The following is a 23,488-nucleotide window of genomic DNA, read 5'->3' as shown; positions in this document are numbered from 1 at the left end:
AGGGAAGCTTGAAAAAAACTTCCTTGAAAAAGGAACTAATCTGAAATAAACCAGAGCACTCTGTTCTTAACAAGGCCTGCCCTCAGAGCCTAACAGGCTGCGGTTTTGTCAGAGCCGAACTGCCTAGGAGAAGGGAAATATCCAACTCCAGTCAGAGCCAGCATTTCAGGTGGAAGAAGGAAGAAGGAAGCCATCCTGTCCCACCCAAATGGGGAGGGGGAAAAAAAAACTGAGAAACGCTTATGAAGTTTACGATCCAGAGGCACAGGCTCACTAAAAGACTGACACATAATCATAGGACTGTGGGATGCTTCCCCTTTCCTCACACCTCACCATCACATTACTAAAGGCCTATTTACACCAGTTTGTTTTACCCGGTTTGTCCAGGGATCAATAAAAAAATTACAAGGGATACCAAAAGGTAAAAGATACAATTTGAAGAAACAGAGCAAGCATTAGAACAATATATGGAGGGGACATTGGAATTATCAGATGAAGAACTAATTAATTAATTAATTTAGAGCATGCGAGCAGGGGCAGGGGGGGAGGTGGGGGGAGGGGGAAGGGGGAAAGAGAACCTCAAGCAGACTCCACGCCCAGCACGGAGCCTGACGTGGGGCTTGCTCTCACAACCCAAGACCATGACCTGAGCCAATACCAAGAGTCAGATGCCCGACTGACGAAGCCACCCAGGTGCCCCCAGGAATTTAAAACAACTCTGCTTAATATGCTGCTAAGGGTCTAAAGGATCCTTAGGTAAAGGATAGAGTACACAGCATGCAAGAACAGACAGGCAATGTAGGCAGAGAGATGGAAATCCTAACCACCAGAAAGAAATGCTAGAGATAAAAAACACTGTAGCAGAAATGAAGAATGCCTTTCATAGGCTTATTACTACACTGGTCACAGCTTAGTAAAGAACCTCTGAGCCAGAGGATACATCAATAGAATCCTCAAAAACCGTTTCTTACAAAATTAAACATACTCTTACCAGCAATCACACCTCTTGGTATTTACCCAAAGGAGCTGGAAACTTATGTCCACAGAAAAACCTGCACACAGCTGTTCACTGAAGCTTTGTTCATAACTGCCAAAACTGGGAAGCAACCAAGATGTCCTTTAGTAGATGAATGGATGAGCTGTGGTACATCCAGACAATGCAACACTATTCAGTGCTAAAAGAAATGAGCTATCAAGCCGTGAAAAGACATGGATGAAGCTTAAATGTAAGTGAAAAATAAGCCAATCTGAGAAGTTTACATACTAGAATGATTCCAACTATATGACATTCTAGAAAGGCAAAACTAAGGATACAATAAAAAGGTCAGTGTTTGGGCGCCTGGGTGGCTCAGTCGTTAACAGTCTGCCTTCAGCTCAGGTCATGATCTCAGGGTCCTGGGATCAAGCCCCACATCAAGCTCCCTGCTCGGTGGGAAGCCTGCTTCTTCCTCTCCCACTCCCCCTCTTGTGTTCCTGCTCTCGCTATCTCTCTCTCTGTCAAATAAATAAATAAAATCTTTAAAAAAAAAAAATCTTTAAAAAAGGTCAGTGCTCGCCAGAAAGAGGAGGCAGGAGATGAATAGACAGAGGATTTTTAGGGCAGTAACAATCCTTTGTATGATATTATAATGATAGATATATGTCATTATACATTTGTCCAAACCCACTGAATGTACAATACCAACTGTGAACCCTTGGGGTAATTATGATATGTCAATACAGGTTCATCCTTAGAAAAAAATGCACAATTTTGGTAAGTGATGTCAATAATGGTGAAGGCTATGCATGTGTGGAAGCACGGGGTATATGAAAGGGGTATATGAAATCTCTGTATCTTCCTCCTTCCTTTTTTTTTTGAGGGAAAGGGAAAAAGAGAATTCTAAGCAGGCTCCACACTCAGCATGGAGGCCAATATGGGGCTCAATCTCACAACCCTGCCCTGAGCTGAAATCAAGAGCTGGATGCTTAACCAACTGAGCCACCCAGGCGCCCCTTTCCTCTCAGTTTTATTATAAACCCAAAACTGCTTTAAAAAATAAAGCCTTTCTTTTTTTAAAATCCTATAAATGAAAACTGAGATAAAAATAAAGAGCTCTTAGGGCATCTGGCTGGCTTAGTTAGTAGAGCATGCAACTCTTGATCTCGGGGTCATGAGTTCAAGCCCCACGCTGGGTGTACAGTTTACTTTAAAAAATAAAGATAAAATTAAAAAAAAATAAGGAGCTCTTTCTGATTAGTAAAAAACACATCAACAGAAATATGGCAAAGAACATAAGAAAGTATCCCACAAAACACAAATTGAAACACAGATGTTTGATAAAAATATTAAATGATGTTTAACCTTGTAAACAATAAAAAATAAAAATTATAATCATGAAATACAATTTTTGACTTATTATATAGGCAAATATTTAAAGGACCAATAACTCTAAATGTCAGGGAATGAGCACACTAATGTTGGTGGGAAAATAACTGGGACAAGTTTTCAGAGCACATTTCAGAAACACAGTATACAACTATATGTGATGAGTACGTTTTTCAGTTTGACACCTGTGAAATCAGTATACGTCCTGCAAGTGATGGCATCTCAACTGCTGTCAACCAAGCAGCAGTCATATGCAGTTGTCATTGCCTCTGCATGCATAAATTGATTATTATTCCTGGTGGCATGATAGGACAACAGCAACACTGTGGTGCTTCAGACATTAAAACATCATTTGAGGGGGGTGAGGGGATGGGTTAGCCTGGTGATGGGTATTGAAGAGGGCACATTCTGCGTGGAGCACTGGGTGTTATGCACAAACAATGAATCATGGAACACTACATCAAAAACTAATGATGTAGGGCGCCTGGGTGGCTCAGTTGTTAAGCGACTGCCTTCGGCTCAGGTCATGCTCCTGGAGTCCCGGGATCGAGTCCCACATTGGGCTCCCTGCTCAGCAGGGAGTCTGCTTCTCCCTCTGACCCTCTTCCCTCTCGTGCTCTCTGTCTCTCATTCTCTCTCTCTCAAATAAATAAATAAAATCTTTAAAAAAAAAAAAAAACTAATGATGTAATGTATGGTGATTAACATAACAATAAAAAATTATTAAAAAAAACCCATCATTTGAAGAAGGAACTTAAGTCATGTTTATGGTCTGGAAACTTCCCTTTGACAACTTCTAGTATTGTTAAGAGAATACCAGATTCCAAAAATACATAATTTGAATCTACTCAAACCCAAATTGAGAGACACTGCACAAAATAACCGGCCTTTGTTTTTTAAAAAATGTCAAGGTCAAAAAACAAAGAAAAACTGAGGAACTCTTCCACATTAAAGAGGTCTGACCACTGAAAGTGAAGAAATCTGAATATGGGCTGTGGATAACAGTATCGTTTGAATGTTCAATTTCCCAAGTTTGAAAACTGTGTTGTCACTATTTAAGAGAATACCCTTGTTGGGGCGCCTGGGTGGCTCAGTCAGTTAAGCGTCTGCCTTCGGCTCAGGTCATGCATGGTCCCAGGGTCCTGGGATCGAGTCCCACATCGGGCTCTCTGCTCAGTGGGGAACCTGCTTCTCCCTCTGCCTGCCGCTCCCCGTGCTTTGTGCTTTTTCTCTCTGACAAATAAATGAAATCTTTTAAAAAAGTGCTATCTTGTCAACATGCAAAAAAAAATCAGACAATAACTGAGTCAAAAGTTGATTCTTCATTAAAATATGAAGACATTTTAGGAATTCCTTAACCAATTTATTTTGCCTGGGTACACAGACTAGTCTAGGAAGTGAATGCCACTCAGGCGTCCCAAGATAGCATTTTTTAAAAAAGACATCCAGTATTATTTCCAGAATGACCTATTCTGTATGTTTTTATGCTGGTATTTTCTTTCTCCTCATTTTAGAGTGATTTTTCCACCTTTATTTTTACACTCCTGAATATGTTGATAAGAAACATGTATTTTGTAATCATCAGACATATGTAATTAAACCATTTTAATGGGGAAAAGTATATTAAACAATAAGAGAGTGTTAAGCCACAGTTTCTAGTGATTTTTGTTCTAAACACATTATCTTGATTATTTAACGAAAATGTTTTTGTAGATTTGAATAAAATAAGAAATAATTTCTGAGAGACCCAAAATGCAGCAAAACAACCCAAGTATTATTTGAACCAAATAAATTAACATTGGGATTAAGTAAATTAATACTGAAACTAATAAAAATAGAGAATAAAATAAATTCCATATGTGAATCTAGAAAAAAAAGTAAATCAATTTTAGACTGAATTAGCCTTTCTTCAAATCATATTCGTTTCATTAACATCTTAATGTTCCACTGGCTTTAATTTCTTTCTATATGGGACATAGCCTAGTTCTATTAAAGTTTTTCTCTTTATTCTAGAATTCAGTATTATTTTATAACATACTTGATAAGTATTAAAAGGAAATTTCTTTAGGAAATTTAGATGCTTTTTAAATTTCAAAAATTCCTTAAAAAAAGTAATTCTTACATTTTTTAGAAATACAATTATCTTTGCTTGCACTGCTATTTTAGCCCAAAACAAGAAAATTCTCCACTACAAGATCCTAAACCTTCTTCTTGAGAGGTAAAGTCTACATTATTACACTATCCAATTTGATGAAAGAATAATTTTAAACTTGTCCCAAGACTTACCGTGCCATGATTCTTCTGGAAGTGAATGACTTCCTGATCATCTTCAAATGTACTACCCATTACCATCTGTGTAACAGACTTCATAGCAAAACCAAGCATATGCTGGCCGAGGGGTACATGCTGGGACTCTGGGTAGGTGAGCCATTTATCTAATAATTCTTCTGAAAGCTGAAAAAGAACAGAAAACCACAACGATTTATTATTTCCTCTTGCTAAATCTTGGAAAAAATCAGCAAGCAGATTAATTTCACAGTTCAACTCTAATCAAAGTAAACATTCAGGTGTTTATTTAATTTGTCTGGCTAACAGTGGCTTCGCGTATAGTTATACCCTCAATGGTTCTGGTTCAGATTCTATCAAAGGGTTGATTTGCAAAACAAAACAACTACCACAATAATAAAAACAAAAAAGATAAATTAAAAGTTCAAGAGCTGGAAAAACCTTAAACCTAATAGAAATTAAGAGACTAAAATCTGTCTCTATTTAAAAATTAAAAAGGTTCTAAATTTTAAATATATATAATAAATAATAAATAAAAGTAAATAATAAATAAATATTCATCACGGTGCCTGTGATACGGTAATCAATAAACATGAGTGTGTAAAACCTTACACATGCTTCAATGACAGAAACCTCTCAGTCTCTGTCATTCCTTCATTCAACAAATATTTATTAAATTCCTTATGGAATAAAAACAATGGGTAGTAAAGAGATCAAAAGCTTTGGAGTCAGAAAACCCTTGGTTTTCCTTCTAGCTCTGTCACTCAGAAGCAATGTGACTTTGGGCAATTTGCCTGACTCTTCCAAGGTTCAGGTGTCTCAACAGGTAAAAGCAGATGACATCTACCTTGTGTGGCTGCGCTGATAGGGATAATTATACCCATGTCACATATGGAGGAAAGGTTTTGTGAGGTAATATACTTAAATTTAAGTTCCTTTCCCATATCAAATCCATGGAAGTTTTGTCACAGTATAAAGGATTAAAATTGTTATGATTCAGAAAATAAATGTTCAAAATGAAAAAGAATCTCACCACATAGGTTTATACCAATTTAAAGTGACATATCTGGAAAATAATACTTTTTTTTTGAGAAAGAGAAGTTTTAATAATTCCATAGTATCAAGATTAATGAGTTGAACCAGTTAATATACTTTATTTTTTATTTTATTTTAAAAATTTTATTTATTCATTTGACAGAGAAAGAGAGAGCACAAGCAGGGGGAGCTACAGGCAGAGGGAGAGGGAGAAGCAGGCTTGCTGCTGAGCAGGGAGCCTGATGCGGGACTTAATCCCAGGACCCTGGGATCATAACCTGAGCTGAAGGCAGACACTTAACGACTGAGCCACCCAAGCACCACTGAACCAGTTAATATACTTTAAGGAAACTCTTTGAGATGGGTGAAGTATGAAGAAAACAGGAAGATAATGATTAAAACAGAACATAATTACATAATTTAAAAATTACTTTCATGTTATGAACAAAATAATCCCAGATACTTTAAATACTTAGAATTCTATGTTATTACTGAAGTTCACATAACTTTATATTAAAAGGTGAAAAAAGATTTTGGAAACAAACCATTAAAGTGAGGCTATTTCTTGGCAAAATTAGAAGAGCCAATTTAAGTTTGACTATAGATAACCATGTAAGTTCCAAATGTGTAAGGTAAATATTGGCAGTAAACAAGCTTTCTTGTAGAAAAAATAAAACATATTAATAGATATAAAACAAACCCATAAGATTTCTTTGTCACACATCAAAGTTCTTTTGCTTCAGAAAACACTATTTTCCTTAATAAACATGGGATTTTATCTCAAAACTCTAGGAAAAGTATGTAACTTGCAACCATCTCAGATTCGAGCACAGAACTGGGAAACCCAACTGAGTGTTAAGTGTTCACCCACTAAGATACTAAAGTGCCAGACCTTACCTTCTTCATCACTCAGTCTATTTATTCCTGAATATCTAATCCTTTTTAAGTAAGTCGTCAGGCCAAATACCATGTGACAAAGCTACACACTCAGAATTTATGATCTTAGTGTTGAGCCATTTTTTTGAATTTATTCCAAGTATCACATGTCAATGCCAAGCCTTTACCTTGATCCTTACATTTAAAGGAGAATTTACCTTGGTATAAAGTGTGCATTCCATTGATTTATTTGTTCACTTAATTTTCAAAATGCTTACATTGTTGTATCACACTTAAGTACATGTCTTTTTTCCACAGATTTGAAATGCCATTCATCATACACAGATTCCCATTAAGAACTTGGGATTTTTTCTGGACATTATCTATTTTGTTGACTACACATATGCCACTATCACAACTTTGAAAATTTATTGTTATGTTTATGCATCCTATTACATTCTTTTTTGTTTCTTCCAAATTTCTATTTAAATTCTAGTTAATTAACATATGGTGTAATATTGGTTTCAGGAATAGAATTTGGTGATTCATCACTTACATATAACACCCAGTGCTTATCATAACAAGTTCCCTCCTTAATACCTGTCACCTATTTAGCCCATCCCCCACCCACTTCCCTCCATCAACCCTCAGTTTGTTCTTTATTGCTAAGAGTCTCTTGGGGTGCCTGGGTTGCTCCGTTGGTTAAGCATCTGACTCTTAAATTCGGCTCAGGTCATAACCTCAGGGTCGTGAGATCAATCCAAGTCAGGCTCCACGCTCAGTGGGAAGTCTGCTTCTCTCCCTCTCCTTCTCCTACTGCCCCTGCCCCCAGCTCATGCTCTCTCTTTTAAAAAGTCTCTTATGCTTTGCCTCTCGCCTCCTTCTCTTTTTCCACCCTTCCCACATGTTCATCTGTTTTGTTTCCTAAATTCCATGAGTGAAATCATATGGTATTTGTCTTTCTCTGATTTATTTCACTTAGAATAATACACTCTAGCTCCAACCATGTTGCTGCAAATGGCAAGATTTCATTTTTTAATGGCTTTGTAATATTCCAGTGTGTGTGTGTGTGTGTGTGTGTGTGTGTGTGTACCACTTTTTTATCCATTCATCAGTTGATGGGCATTTCGGCTCTTTCCATAGTTTGGCTATCATTGATATTGCTGCTATAAGCGTCGGGATGCATGTACCCCTTCAAATCTTTGTTTTTATATCCTTTGGGTAAACACCTAGAAGTGTAATTGCTGGATCATAGGGTAGTTCTATTTTTAACTTTTTGAGGAACCTCCATATTGTTTTCCAGAATGATTGCACCAGTTTGCATTCCCACCAACAGTGTAAGAGGGTTCCCCTTTCTCCACATCCTCACCAACATGTTTTTTACTGTGTTGTTAATTTTAGCCATTCTGACAGGTATGAGGTGGTATCTCATTGTGGTTTTGATTTATATTTCCTTTTTTTTATTTATTTTTTTAAAGATTTTTATTTATTTGACAGAGAGACAGTGAGAGAGGGAACACAAGCAGGGGGAGTGGGAGAAGGAGAAGCAGGCTTCCCACTGAGCAGGAAGCCCGACACAGGGCTCGATCCCAGGACCCCAGGATCATGACCTGAGCCAAAGGCAGACGCTTAACGACTGAGCCACCCAGGCGCCCCTTGATTTGTATTTCCTAATGATGAGTGATGTTGAGAATTTTTTCATGTGTCTGTTAGCCATCTGTATGTCTTCTTTGGAAAAATGTCTATTTATGTCTTCTGCCCACTTCTTAACTGGATTACTTGTTTTTTGGGTGTTGAGTTTGATGAGTTCGTTATTGATTTTGGATACTAACCCATTATCAGGTATGTCATTTGCAAATATTTTCTCCCATTCTATAGGCAGCCTTTTAGTTTTGATGAGTGTTTCCTTCGCTGCACAGAAGCTTTTTATCCTGATGAAGTCCCAATAGTTCATTTCTGCTTTTATTTCCCTTGCCTCCAACGGCATGTCTTATAGGAAGTTGGTACAGCCAAAGTTAAAGAGGTTGTTGCCTGTGTTCTCCTCTAGGATTTTTTTTTTTTTTAAGATTTTATTTATTTGACAGAGAGAGAAAGAGAGGGAACACAAGCAGAGGGAGTGGGAGAGGGAGAAGCAGGCTTTCCGCTGAGCAGAGACCTGATGCGGGGCTCAATCCCAGGACCCTGGGACCATGACCTGAGCCAAAGGCAGACGCTTAATGACTGAGCCACCCAGGCGCCCCTCCTCTAGGATTTTGATGGATTCCTGTCTCACAATTAGGTCTCTTATCCATTTTTAGTTTATTTTTGTGTATGGTGTAGGAAAGTGGTCCAGTTTCATTCTTCTGCATGTCGCTGTCCAGTTTTTCCAACACTATTTATTAAAGAGGCATTCTTTTTCCCATTGGATATTTTTTCCTGCTTTGTCAAAGATTAGTTCATGGGCGCCTGGGTAAATGGAACTGATTCCTTGCTTTTTTTCTGCTGCTTCACTATTGGTGTATAGAAATGCAACAGATTTCAGTACACTGATTTTGTATCTTGCAACTGCTGAATTCATGTATTAGTTCTAGCAATTTTTTGGTGGAGTTTTTCAGGTTTTCTCCAAACAGTAGGGAGTCATGTATCATGTCATCTGCAAATAGTGAAAATTTGACTTCTTCCTTACTGATCTGAATGCCTTTTATTTCTTTTTGTTGTCTGACTACTGAGGCTAAGACTTCCAGTACTAAAGTGAACAGTAATGGTGAGACTGGAAATCCCTGTATAGTTCCTGACCATAAAGGAAAAGCTCTCAGTTTTTCCCCACTGAGGATATTTGATGTGGGTCTTTCATATATGGCTTTTATGATGCTGAGGTATGTTCCATCCTTGTTGAGGGTTTTTATCAAGAATAGATGCTGTATTTGTCAAGTTTTTCTGCATCTACTGAAGGGATCATGTGGTTCTTATCCTTTCTTTCATTAATGTGGTGTATCACGTTGATTGATTCGCAAATACTGAACCACCCTAGCAGCCCAGGAATAAATCCCACTTGGTCGTGATGAATAATTCTTCTAATGTACTATTGGATTTTATTTGTTAGTATCTTGTTGAGAATTTTTGCATCCATGTTCATCAGGGATATTGGCCAGCAATTCTGCTTTTTACTGGGGTCTTTGTCTGGTTTTGGAATCAAAATAATGCTGGCCTCAGAATAAGTTTGGAAGTTTTCCTTCCATTTCTATTTTTTGAAAAAGTTTGAGAATAGGGTTTTTTTTTTTAAGATTTTATTTATTTGACAGAGAGAGACACAGTGAGAGAGTGAACACAAGCAGGGGGAGTGGGAGAGGGAGAAGCAGGCTTCCCACCAAGCAGGGAGCCTGATGTGGGACTCGATCCCAGGACCCTGGGACCACGACCTGAGATGAAGGCAGATCCTTAACGACTGAACCACCCGAGGCACCTGAGAAGAATAGGTTTTAACTCTTCTTTAAGTGTCTGGTAGAATTCCTCTGGGAAGCCATCTGGCCCTGGACTTTTGTTTGTTGGGAGATTTTTGATTACTGATTCAATTTCTCTGCTGGTTATGGGTCTACTCAAATTTTTTATTTGTTTCAGTTTTGGTAGTTCCAAATTACCCAGGTTTTGGCCTATAATTTTCCATAATATTCTCTTATGATTATTTGTATTTCTATGGTGTTGGTTGTGATCTCTTTCATTCATGATTTTTTATTTGGGTCCTTTCTCTCTCCTTTTTAATAAGTCTGGCTAGGGGGTTATCAATTTTATTAACTCTTTCAAAAAACCAACAGTTTTGTTGATCTGTTCTACTGGTTTTTTGATTTCTATATCATTGAATTTTGCTCTAATCTTTATTATTTCCCTTCTTCTGCTGGCTTTAGGCTTTATTTGCTGTTCCTTTTCTAGTTCCTTAAGGTGTAAGGGTAGGCTATATATTTGAGACTTTTCTTGTTTCTTGAGTTAGCTCTGTATTGCAATATACTTCCCTCTTTGGACTGCCTTTGTAGTATCCCAAAGGTTTCAGACTATCCTGTTTTCATTTTCATTTGCTTCCATGTATTTTTGTATTTCTTCTTTAATTTCTAATTAACCCATTCATTCTCCAGTAGGATGTTCTTTAATCTCCATGTATTTGTGGTCTTTCCAAATTTTTTCTTGTGGTTGACTTCAAGTTTCATAGCGTTGTGGTCTGAAAATATGCATGGTATGATCTCAATCTTTTTGTACTTCTTGAGGGCTGATTTGTGATCCAGTATGTGCTCTATTCTGGAGAATGTTCCACATGCACTCAAAAAGAATGCATATTCCACTTTAGGATGAAATGTTATGAATATATGTTAAGTCCATGTGGTCCAGTGTATCATTCAAAGCCATTTTTCCTTGTTGATTTTCTACTTAGATGATCTGTCCATTGATGTAAGTGGGGTGTTAAAGTCCCCTACTATTATTGTATTATTATCCAGATTGTATTTATTTGACAGAGAGAGAGAGAGAGAACACAAGTAAGAGGAGTGGCAGGCAGAGGGAGAGGGAGAAGCAGGCTCCTCACTGAGCAAGGAGCCCGATGTGGGATCATGACCTGAACTGAAGGCAGACACTTAACTGACTGAGCCATCCAGGAGCCCCTATCAATGAGTTTGTTTGTAATTGATTTATATATTTGGGTGCTCCCAAGTTGGGGACATAAATATTTACAATTGTTAGATCTTCCTGATGGATAGACCCCTTAATTACCATATAATACCCTTCTCTATCTCTTGTTATAGTCTTTGGTTTAAAATCTACTTTGTCTGATATAAATATGGCTACTCTGGCTTTCTTTCAGCATCCAGTAGCATGATAGATGGTTCTCTATCTCCTCACTTTCAATCTGCAGATGTCTTTAGGTCTAAAATGAGTCTCCTATAGGCAGCATATAGATGAGTCTTTTTTTAAAATCCATTCTGATACCCTATGTCTTTTGATTGGAGCATTAGTCCTATTACAGAGTGATTACTGAAAGATATGAATTTAGCACCATCATGTTACCTGTAAGGTTGGTGTTTGTGGTGATATTCTCTGTTCATTTCTAGTCTTTGTTGCTTTTAGTCTTTTCCCCCCCAACTCAGAGTCCCCTTTAATATTTCTTGCAGGACTGGTGTAGTGCTTATGAACTCCTTTAGTTTTTTTTTTCCTCTGGGAAACTCTCTCTCCTTCTCTTCTGAATGATAGCCTTGCTGGAGAAAATAGTCTTGGCTGCATATTTTTCCCATTCATCATGTTGAATATATCATGTCACTTTTATCTGGCCTGCCAAGTTTCTGTGGACAGATCTGCTGTGAACCTGATCTGTCTTCCCTTAGAGGTTAAGGACTTTTTTTTCCCTTCCTGCTTTCAGGATTCTTTCCTTTGTCTGTGTATTTTATGAATTTGACTATGGTATGTCTTGGCGATGGCTGGCTTTTGTTGTATTTAATGGGAGTTTTCTGTGCTTCTTGGATTTCAACATCTGTTTCCTTCCTCAGATTAGGGAAGATTTCAGCTATAATTTCCCCAAATAAACCTTCTGCTTCTTCTTTCTCCTGGGACTCCTATGATACGAATGTTATTACACTTTAAGGAGTTGCTGAGTTCCCTAAGTCTACATTCGTGATCCAATACCTTTCTTTCCCTCTTTTTTTCAGCTTTGTTATTTTCCATAATTTTATCTTCCATATCACTAATTTGTTCCTCTGCTTCATCCATCCTTGTTGTCACTACGTTCAGTCAGTTTTGCATCCTGGTTATAGCATTTTCTATTTTGGCCTGACTAGTTTTTAGTTCTTTTATCTCTGCAGTAAGGGAGTCTCTAGTGTATTCTTAGCACTGCTAAGCCCACCAGGCATGCCCCTGGTAATGATGGCACAGGCCTCTGAATGTGAGACTCTGCGCTTCACTGTTTATAAAACTTGCAGTATTCAGCCCCTTTCTCTTTCCCAGTCAATGGTTTTGAGGAAAGAGTTTCTCTTGTGCAATTCCCTGCATGTGCTTTCACTTTCTCTCTGTCCTTTCTCTCTTGTTCCTCTCTCCATGATCAGGGCTCCCTCCACTTTGCAGCACCTGCAGCTCCTCCATCCTTCAAACCAACTCTCCACAGCTCCTACCTTACATGATATGGTGGTTTTTTTCTACGTCCAGTTGTGCAGTTTTGCTGTCTCAGTCCTCAGATCAATTTCTTGGGTGTTCAAAATGATTTGGTATTTATCTAACTATGTTTGAGGGACAAGGCAAGCCTAGGGTCCCCTTACTCCTCTGCCATCTTAAGTCCTCCTACTATTCTCTTTCAAAATGTTCCAGAAGAGAGACTGACTTCCAGAATGGTAGAGTGAGGGCCTTAGTGATATTGCTCTCCCTCTAAAATAATGCACACAGGTGAACCTGGGTGGCTCAGTTGGTTAGGTGACTGCCTTCAGCTCAGGTCATGATCCTGGAGTGCCGGGATCGAGTCCCATATCAGGCTTCCTGCTCCGCAGGGAGTCTGCTTCTCCCTCTAACCCTTCCCTCTCTCATGCTCTCTCTCTCTCTCAAATAAATAAAAATCTTTAAAAAAATAAAATAAAATAAAATAATGCAAACACATGCAAACCAACCAAACATGTTGTAGCATGTTGGCAGTTAACCAAAACCCAGTGCCCACTGAGAAGTATCTATTCAACAGCAATTGAACCTTGGTAAAACAGTGGAGTCTGTGATGTTTTAACTCAAGGTTATTTCCAGCTCTCTTCTCTCCCCAGCTCAGTAGTAGCATGGTGGCCAAAAGCCAATAGCATTGCAGAAACCTGACATCTTTCGAGTGTTATTAAAAGCTTCATCACCACTGGTCACCAAAACGGTCACTGAAAATGGAGTAGAGAATCCCAAGACTCTCTCCTTCCCCAAAAGCAAGTAATGAGCTGGCTAAAGTTGTCAGCATCAGCTTCCAACAAACTCTATAATGCAGTAAAAAACTTACAACAGCCAGGGGAAAGCTTGGTGAAGAAAGAAGCTGCTACTTTGTGGCAAGTAAGCACTGTGACATTTTAAACAACCTGCCTACCATCCCCAAATCCCAGACAGGCAGCAGCTGTGAGAATAGCAGTCCATATTCCTGGTGCAGAGTGCTAGGAAGAAATAAAGACATTATTCTCCAAGAATTGTAGTTATGAGTCTCAACCTGCCTGGCAGCTGCCTTCAAGGACTGCTACAAAGGCCTCCCTTTGTTTTGCACAACCCAACATTCCCAGAGTGTTCCCAAGACCAAGACACGTTCTTGGGTGGCTTCTGCCAAAAATGTTTAAAGGCACAGGTATTGACCACAGCAGCTGGGGCAAGAAACAACACTTGGAACAAGCAATAAACAGGCCAAGAAGCCTGGAAAGGAAGAGATTAGGGTAAGAAATAAATGTGGTAATCTTTTGAAAGTTTCTCCATATACCAGGGAATTAAGAAAGCCACAGACATACCAAAGAGCAGGACACATGCTCAGAGAAGGCCTGAGAAGAATAAACTTTCACATATGACAGGTCTGTTGGCTCCAAAGAAGAAGGAAGTAAAAGCTAAGGTGAATGTATAAAAGGCCCAGATAAGTGTTAAAGGAAGGCCCAAAGGCAAAGCCAATCTACAAATAATAGAAGAGTATTTTTTCTTTTTACTTTTCTTTTGTCAAGTGTTTAAGGTAAATCTGTCAAAACACCAGCTGACCATTAATCTAACAAAACATGCTTCAGTGTCCACACACAAGAATACAGACCTTACAAAAACAGTTCAGAAAAGACATTTAAGCAAGCAGCAATATCCCACAACAAATAGCAAGAACAAACTCTGAGGACGATAAAGAATCTGATTTCAAGAGTTGCCATCCACAGCTGTGCCCCCTCCAACAGTCTGAATCTCAGTCCTGAGGACATGGGATCTTACTTGAGCCCTCTCAGCCCTAGAACTGATGACTGGCTGCTCCTTATACCTGCTATTCCTTTATTCTTTAGAGTTCTCTTTACTTCTGACTAGCCAATCTCTCACTCTTCAATCCCATTATACTTAATTCTTTATATATATATATACACATATATATATTTAAAGATTTTATTTATTTATTTCTGAGAGAGAGAGTGAGCACAAGCAGGGGGAGTGGTAGGTAGAGGGAGAAGCAAGCAGAGGGAGAAGCAGACTCCCTGCTGAGCAGGGATCCTGATGTGGGACTTGATCCCAGGACCCCAGGATCATGACCTGAACTGAAGGCAGATGTTTAACCAACTGAGCCAGCTAGGCGTCCCAATAATTATATTAAACTTTCCCTATTTAAGTAATTATGTGCTTTCTCTCTCCTGATTGGACCCATAATGATAAAGACCTTTAGAAACACTAACCAAGTTTTTCTTGCGGAAGGTACTCCAGAGCCTAAAGACATTAAAAATATAACAATGTTTGGCAATAAAACAAGAAAAGAAAAGGTATTAGAATTGGAAAAGAAATAAAAACTGTCCATTAATCTCAGATACTAGGATAAACCATTAGAGTTAAGAAGGAAATCTAGCAAGGTTAATGACTACCAGGTCAATATGTAAAAATCAATTGTATATATCTGCAAAAAACAAAAAATGAAATTTAAAAACATTACCATTTATGATAGCATCAAAACCCCACTAAATATCTAGGAGTAAATTTAATTAAAGATGTACAAGACCTTTACACTGAAAAGTTAAAAAAATATATATTATTAAGAAAAACTAAAGACCAAAATAAGTGGAAGGGACACTTATAAGTTTCCATTATACATGAAGATAACTTTACATAAATCGAGTGACGTACACAATCACCTGGTTTATGATAAAGGTAACATTACAGCACAATAGAAGAAGGATGATTCTCAGAACAAGTCTCAAACAAAACTTAAATGAATTATCTTCATAACATTAGAATAAATAAAGATACCTTACATAGGACACAAATGCAGTAACCATAAAGGCAAAACAATAATAAGTTGAACTACACTAAAATTAGTATCTGTTCATCAAAACACAAGTTTAAGAGCATATAAAGCCAAGCCACAGAGGAAGATAATTAATATAGCCAATGAAGTTCTCAAATTTGGAAATTTTAAAAACCTCTTAAAAATAAAAAAAAAAATAGAGAAAACCCCAAAGAAAAACAGGCAAAAGACCTGAAATAATGCTACATCAAAGTGAATATCCAACAAATGAAAAGATTGTTCATTTTTATTAGCCATCAGGAAAATACAAATTAAAATCACAGTGAGAAACCTTTATACATCACTGTACATAGATGTATGTACATCTGCATCAGTGAAGATGCAGAAAAAGTGGAACTCTTACACACTGCTGTTAGACTGTAAATGGTAAAACCACTCTGAAAACCTATCTGGAGGCATCTTTTTTTTTTTTTTTTTAAAGATTTATTTATTTATTTTAGAGAGTGAGCAAGCACACACGTGCACGGGTGTTGGGGGGACAGAGGGAGAGGGAGAGAGAGAATCCCAAACAGACTCCCTGCTGAACATACAGCCTAACGTGGGGCTCAATCCCACAACCCACGATATCACAACCCCAGCAGAAACCAAGAGTCAGATGCTCAACCAACTGAGCCACTCAGGCACCCCAGAAGCATCTTCTAATGTATGAATTCATTTAATCCTTAATACTATGAGACAAGAAACCATTTTTTTTTAAAGATTTTATTTATTCATGAGAGACAGAGAGAGAGAGAGAAGCAGGTTCCCAAGGAACAGGGAGCCCGATGTGGGACTTGATCCCAGGACCCTGGGATCATGACCTGAGCTGAAGGCAGACGCTTAACCGACTGAGCCACCGAGGCACCCGACAAGTAATCATTATTATCCTCATTTTACAAATGAGGAAATGTGTCAGAAAAAAAATAAGATGCCCAAGGCTACACAACAAAAATCACAGAATTCCTATTCTATCCAGGCTGTCTGATGAAGAGCCCGTGCTGTCAACCACTATGCCTCTATGTATGTAAAAAAGGTAAGAAAATATATCCATAGAGTAACCAACTATGTTCTTGTTAGGTAAGAGGGAAACTAAAACCACAAGACTGGTGAAATTCAAAAACAGAAAGTATGGGGCACTTTCTGTGGTTCAGTGGGTTAAGTGTCGGACTCCTGCTTTTGGCTCAGGTCATGATACCAGGGTGGTGAAAGTGAGCCCAGCATCGGGCTCTGCACTCAGTGGGGAGTCTGCTTAAGATTCTGTCTCTCCCTGTCCCTCCCCAAAGGTGCACACTCTCTCTCTCAAATAAATAAATCTTAAAAAAAAAAAATAGAGGAATGCCTGGGTGGCTCAGTTGGTTAAGCATCTGACTTTAGCTCGGTCATGATCTTGGGGTCCTGGGACTAAGCCCAGAGTTGGGCTCCATGCTCAGTGGGGAGTCTGCTTGTCCCCTCTCCCTCTACCCCTTCCCCTGCTCATGCTCTTTCTCTCTCAAATAAATTTTTTTTTTTTAGATTTTTTTATTTTTTGACAGAGAGAGAGACAGTGAGAGAGGGAACACAAGCAGGGGGAGTGGGAGAACCAGGCTTCCTCCTGAGCAGGGAGCCCGATGTGGGACTCGATCCCAGGACCCTGGGATCATGACCTGAGCTGAAGGCAGATGCTTAATAACTGAGCCACCCAGGTGCCCTAAATAAATAAAATCTTAAATAAAAGAAGAAGGTTTTCTGAGATTAAGGGTCAGAATGTGGGCCAAGAGTACCTTTAGTAGTAAGAGAAATACAAAGTGGTAAAAAGTTTGCTGTCAGAAACTCAAGAGTTTGAGACTGGTTCCAACATCTAACAAAAGGAATGCTTTTATGTAGTATCACTTTAAATTTTATTAACTATTTATATAAACTATTATATAGTAATTAGTTAATAATTCACTTTAACTAATAATTAGCTAAATAATTGGCTTGTAGATGTATCACTCCATTCTCTGCCTTCATGTTTAGGAGGTCTGTGTGTGTGTGTTTCTGTGTGTGTGTCCGTCCTCTTTTCGTAAGGACACAGTTATATTGGACTGAGGCCCACCCTAATGAATTCATTTTAACTTGATCATCTGTAAATACCCCATTGCCCAAGAAGGTCACATTCACATGTACTGGGGTTAAGACTGTAAGTCACTTTATATAAACTATTAACTAATTATTTAGTTAAAGACCCAGTACTTGATAACCACTAGACATTAACCTTCTTGAGGGCAGCTCTTTATACTGGTAATCTTAGCACCTAGCAGTATCTGGCAAATCTTAGGTGCTCAATAAATATTTAGTGAATATAACCAACTCTCTTTTTCAAAATGACTGTCCTGTCTCTACTACAAAGAATAAGTTATGTTTCTGACAGAGAGTAAGAACTCTCTCAAAAGTTATTAGATACTGGGGTGCTTGGGTGGCTCAGTCAGTTAAGCCTCTGCCTTCAGCTCGGGTCACAATCCCAGAGTCCTGGGATCGAGTCCTGCATTGGGCTCCCTGCTCAGCAGGGAGTCTGCTTCTCCCCCTGCCCCTCACCCCACTCGTTTTCTCACTCTCTCTCTCAAATGAATAAATTAAAAAATCTTTAAAAAAAGTTATCAGATACTTCTTTAAACATTCAATTGTCTTACTAGTAATGTATGTCATGACCATATATGTAAAGTCATTGAACATCAGATCTTTCACTTTATAAAATTTGGCTTTTTACAACGAACAGTTTTTGATTTTTCAAAAAGAAAAAAGAATCTGATGAAAAATATTGAACAATGCAGTAACACCAGCAGGAAACGTAATTCTCCCCAAATCAATTACTGCATATTAACAGCTTCCAGAAGAATCAAAGAAACCAAACATATAGTCCTAAAAAGTCCATGAATAAAAGGCTTTGTTCTTAGAGAAAATTCAATAAACTGAGTTTTGGTTTTAATTATTCAATGGATTACTAAGCATTCCTAATGAAAATTCAAATATTCAGACTATCACTGACAGGTGAGTAGTTCATAGTTTTTTTGAATTGTACAGTAATAAAGGTCAATGGAAAAGAAAATCAAATAATATAAATGAAAATATAGAAATTAATTTAAATCACCCTAAATTCAACCCAGATGAAGATAACTACTTACATTTTTGTATATAGCTTTTCATTAGTTTTTCTATACGTACATATATCCATCTATATGTGTGCATATATGTGTGTATATAGATCTACTTTGGAAAATGTAATGATACTATACAAACTGTTTTGTATGCTGGTTTTTTCACTTGCCATTATGTTAAGGGTTGAAATTTATCCCCCAAAACGGTCTTATAGTCTTAACCTCCAGTACATGTGACTGTGACCTTTTTGGGCAATGGGTCTTTACAGATGATCAAGTTAAAATGAATCCATTAGGGTGGGCCTTAGTCCAGTATGACTGTGTCCTTACAAAAAGGGGACGGACACACACACACAAACACACACACACAGACCTCCTTCTAAACATGAAGGCAGAGAATGGAGTGATACATCTACAAGCCAAGGAACACCAAAGATTGCCAGCAAACCAAAGAAGAGGCATGGAACAGATTTTCCCTCACAGCCCTCAGAAGGAACCAACCCTGCTGACACCTTGATCTTGGATTTCTAGCCTCCAGAACTGTGAGACAATAAATTCCTCTTGTTTAAGCCACCAAGTTTGGGATACTTAGTTATGACAGCCCCAGCAAACTAATAAAACATCTTAAAATCATCCCCCTATATTACTAATTAATAAATAAATGTCTCTGCCATCTTTTTAATGTCTTTATTCCAATGCATTTTATGGATTCACTATCATTTAAATAATCCTCTACTACTGGACATTTAAGTATTTTCCAATTTCTGCTAATAAATAATGCTTCAGTAGACACCTTTGTACATACATGTATTTCCAACTGGCTTCCCTTAGATATGAAATTGCTGAGTTAAAGAGTAGTCATTTTTTAAGCTTTTGATATATATTGCCACGCTGCCCTGCAGAAAGCACTTATCAATTTATAGTCTTATCAGCAATATCAAAGTGCCCATTTCCCGTACCTCTGATAGCACCAGCTATTGTCATTTAAAAAAACTTCTGTCAGCCTAACATGTAAAAAATATCTCAACATTGCTTTAATTGGATTATTCTGTTAATTATTGGTAAGGTTTAGACAAGCTTCAAATATTTAAAGGCCATTTACATGTTTTCTTCAATGAACTGCATGTTCACTTCTTTAGCCATTTTTCTTCTGGAGCTTATATTTCTTAATAGTGTATAAAAGCTTTTATACACAGCTGGTTTTTAAATGAAATCCAGGGTGTACCTTTCCTCAGTTTTGAGTGATAGGTAGTCAGTTTTCTGGTGAGGCTTCTTATATGAAACATTACACATTGAAGAAAAAAACAGCTATAGATGGTATTTCTGAACACCAAATTTGGGACCCAAATGGTATCCTCAAACCTATCAGGACAATGTGTTACTTATCAGAAATTTGAATTGTGACTATCTCCCCACAGTATCAGATCACTGCTGATTATATAACTAACAGATTAAGTGCTGGTAAAGTCTTTTTTCTTTTTTCCTTTCTCTTTCAGCCACAAAAATTTTGTTATGAATACTGTCCCTTGTATCACATTACTGTATAGTGATTTGCCCATGGCTTCATCTACTTGTTTGCACTGTCCTCTGTTAAAACAATGCAAATATTCAAAAGACTTATGCAGGATTTTTCTCTAGGCACATATCTAGTACATTCGCTAGAGGATTATGTGACTCTCTTCTAATTTGTGAATCTTGACCAGTTTATAGTTGGTGAAAATTCTAACTACCTGTTGATGAGCTTCATTTGATAGTTTAGTGTTACATACTGACTTATTACTGCTGATAATGTCTAATTCTGTGATAAATCCTTTCATTCCTAATAGACTGCTTTTTTTAGACAATCCCTTCCAATTTTTTCATGTGTGGCAGATGTGCATTTACATGTACGACAGAACTACCCAGTGGCTGAATGACAAGAATGTGTCTATGCTAGACTATTCTTTCACCAACTATATTTATATGATACATAAGCTGTAAAGACTATGATATATATATCTTTGATATACAAACTGTAAAGACCTGAAAAATGTATACTATCAATCTTATCATGTGTCATGGATAAGGATACAATATAATTTAGACTTCTTCAGAATGTTCATATTAAAATACCAAGCCAATTTCAACTAACATAAAATTAATTATATTACAGAAAAATAAGGCTTGAGATAAAAGTGCACCTGGAGGCAGACTTACAATTCAACAGATAAGATTTTAGAGTTTATATCAGCTGTTCAGAAAGAATACAAACTTTCTCTTTGAAAAAAATCTTTAGGTAATTTTTTTTAAAAGATTTTATTTATTTATTTGACAGAGAGAGACAAAGCGAGAGAGGGAACACAAGCAGAGGGAGGGGCAGAGGGAGAAGCAGGTTTCCTGCTGAGCAGGGAGCCGGATGCAGGGCTTGATCCCAGGACCCTGGGATCATGACCTGAGCCAAAGGCAGACGCTTAATGACTGAGCCACCCAGGTGCCCCTAGGTAATTATTGTGAACTTATCAGAACTTCTGAGAAGCAAATGATTTTCAATTCCCACCTTACACTAGCGTATTATTGTGACCACAAGCTTAAAAAAGATTTTGAAAAAAGAAAGGAAAAAAACTAGCTAAGCAAAACTACATACCAGGGTAGCAGAACCAAGCTAGAGAAACAATGTGCCAGACTGGGATGGTATCCTGGTCCTACTCTTTACTAGCTATATGACCCTGGACTAGTTAATTTAACCACCTGTTAAAAGGGGCAAATAACAATACCTACTCACAAATTGTTGTGAGGCTTAAATGAGTCCATACAAGCTATTAAACCAACAAACTCAGTAATTTTCACTATTAACTATTACTAAGCTGTCAATTAAGAGGATTATGGACAATAGTCCTAAATCCTAAAATCCAGAAATACTTGTTAAATCAGAATTTTTCCCAGAAGTAACAGGAGAATATGGGGTTTCAGTATAGAGAAGAGAGAAGTTACACTCACAGAGTTAAAGTGGAGGTTTACACACAGCCCTGGAGCAGAGATGGCCAGGACAGGAAGGAGCGAGAAGTCTTAGGATAAGTTTTGAGAGGATTAGAGAAGAATCAGAACACAGAACTCAGATCTGAACAAAAAACCAAAAAAAGGCAAAAAGTTTATTATGTCAATATGAAGGGTACAACTTATTTTGGGGTGGTAACTCTGGTAACAACACTATTCTCTCAAAGAAAACTCTCGGTAGGGAGGAGGAAGGTGCTCTGAGAGCAGCACTATTCAATCATGTTCTTCCTGATTCAACATTTAGCTGGTATTTCTGACTAATGCCTAAGCTAAGTAACTGGCTTGTACTATGGAGTTGACAATATAAACCTGAAACACTGTAAGAAATGTGTTTAAGAAAAAACTTAAAAATATGATGGCAAGAAACGTGAAAATTGGGAAATAATTTTCTATCTTGATTTGCCTTTAATTGGGCAGGAGGAGAAAAATCTGGAATACAGAGCAACAACACAAAAGAGTGAAAGCTTCGGAAATAGAGCCTATGATAAAAGATTAAAAAGTTAGACTTACTTAGTTTGATGCGGAGAAGAAAGAATAATTAAGGCTCTTAACAGTAAATTTTACTAAAAAGAAAAAGGTTATTTCTATCAATGAAAGCAAAAGAGAAATGGGCAAAACTCCTTGGAGATACACAATTAAATACAAAAAGATGCTGTTTACTGACAAATGTTAGGTGTTTAAACAGAACAGAAAGGAAGATTCTGACTGGTGAATGCTTAGAGAAAGGCAACATAACTGTTTCCAGGGAGGACAATGTGGGATGACAGAAGAGTCGTGACAACCCAAGCAGGCAACCTGACAGGCTTAGAGACCATGATGTGAACACAGCCAACACCGAACCTTGAGACACCAAACAGGAACGAGAACAATGAGAGGGTGGGGATTTGGTATACAAGTCTCCTGAGGGCCCTGAAGAAATAGGAACTGGAAGGAGAGAGACTAATCAATATCCAGCCATGGTTAAAGGCCTTGTTTGGTCTGTTTTTAGGAGGAAAACTGTCCAGAGAGGAGCCAATGTGTTAATTAATGCTTCCAGTAAACTCAGCAAGCCAGTCTCAAGTCTTGAATAGGAAGTGTGAGTTTCAATTAAAACTCTGATAGGAAAAAATGGCATTAAGCATTTATCAAATGTTACTTTTAAAAAGTGGCTAAGAGTCAATAATACATTCTCTTAACAACTATCAGGTATTCTCTAACTCAAAAAAGTTATACTGCTAGGCCATTTAAAAAGCATGTCCTCACTGATCTGTGTGGAATTTGCTTTAAAATAATCCAGAGAGAAGATAAGGGAGGTAAGTAGGGGCAGAGATAAAGTAAGATTGAGTCTAATTTGATAACTATTAAAATTTGGTGATAAGGACATGGATGGTTGTTACACTATTCTACAGTTATTCCTTTAAATTTTCCATGATTTTAAAAGTGATTTACTTTATGTAATGCAAGAATAGGTGGGGTGTGTTTGTGCTCTTGGGAGTGAATGTGGATTTAAACTCTACAGAACAGAAAAGACTTCTATACATCCCTCCAAATGAGACAGATATAGGTCCATCAACTATAAAAACCCGATCTTGGGGTCAGGAGTTCAAGCCCCATGTTGGGCACAGAGCTTACTCAAACAAACAAACAAACAAAAACAACTCACATAAAAGAGGGAATGCATTATGAAAGCTGGAAACATTAAAAAGGAAGTGTTTCAGAGAAGCAGGAAAAACATAAGGAGAAATGTTAAGAGAACAGAATTGGGGAGGAGGATGAACAGCAAACAAATGGCTGGAAAATCTACTTCTCAAGCAAAAAAAAAAAAAAAAAAAAGGA

At 37.7% G+C, this 23,488-nt stretch overlaps 1 protein-coding gene across 4 annotated transcripts in view; it reads right to left on the bottom strand.

Moving 5' to 3' along the window:
- LOC113919920 (cytochrome P450 20A1) overlaps positions 1-23,488 on the bottom strand; it is a 75,409-nt gene that overhangs the window by 36,801 nt on the left and 15,120 nt on the right. For all 4 annotated transcript variants that reach the window (XM_027589895.2, XM_035726661.1, XM_035726660.1 and 1 more), the window contains one exon: positions 4,652-4,819. In XM_027589895.2, the coding sequence (XP_027445696.1) occupies positions 4,652-4,819 (168 nt within the window). The remainder of the gene's footprint in view (positions 1-4,651; positions 4,820-23,488) is intronic.

This window comes from Zalophus californianus, chromosome 3 (genome assembly GCF_009762305.2).
Source record: "Zalophus californianus isolate mZalCal1 chromosome 3, mZalCal1.pri.v2, whole genome shotgun sequence".
NCBI lineage: Eukaryota > Metazoa > Chordata > Mammalia > Carnivora > Otariidae > Zalophus > Zalophus californianus.
Note: the sequence above shows the minus strand (reverse complement) of the source record. Positions and strands in the feature narration are given on the sequence as shown.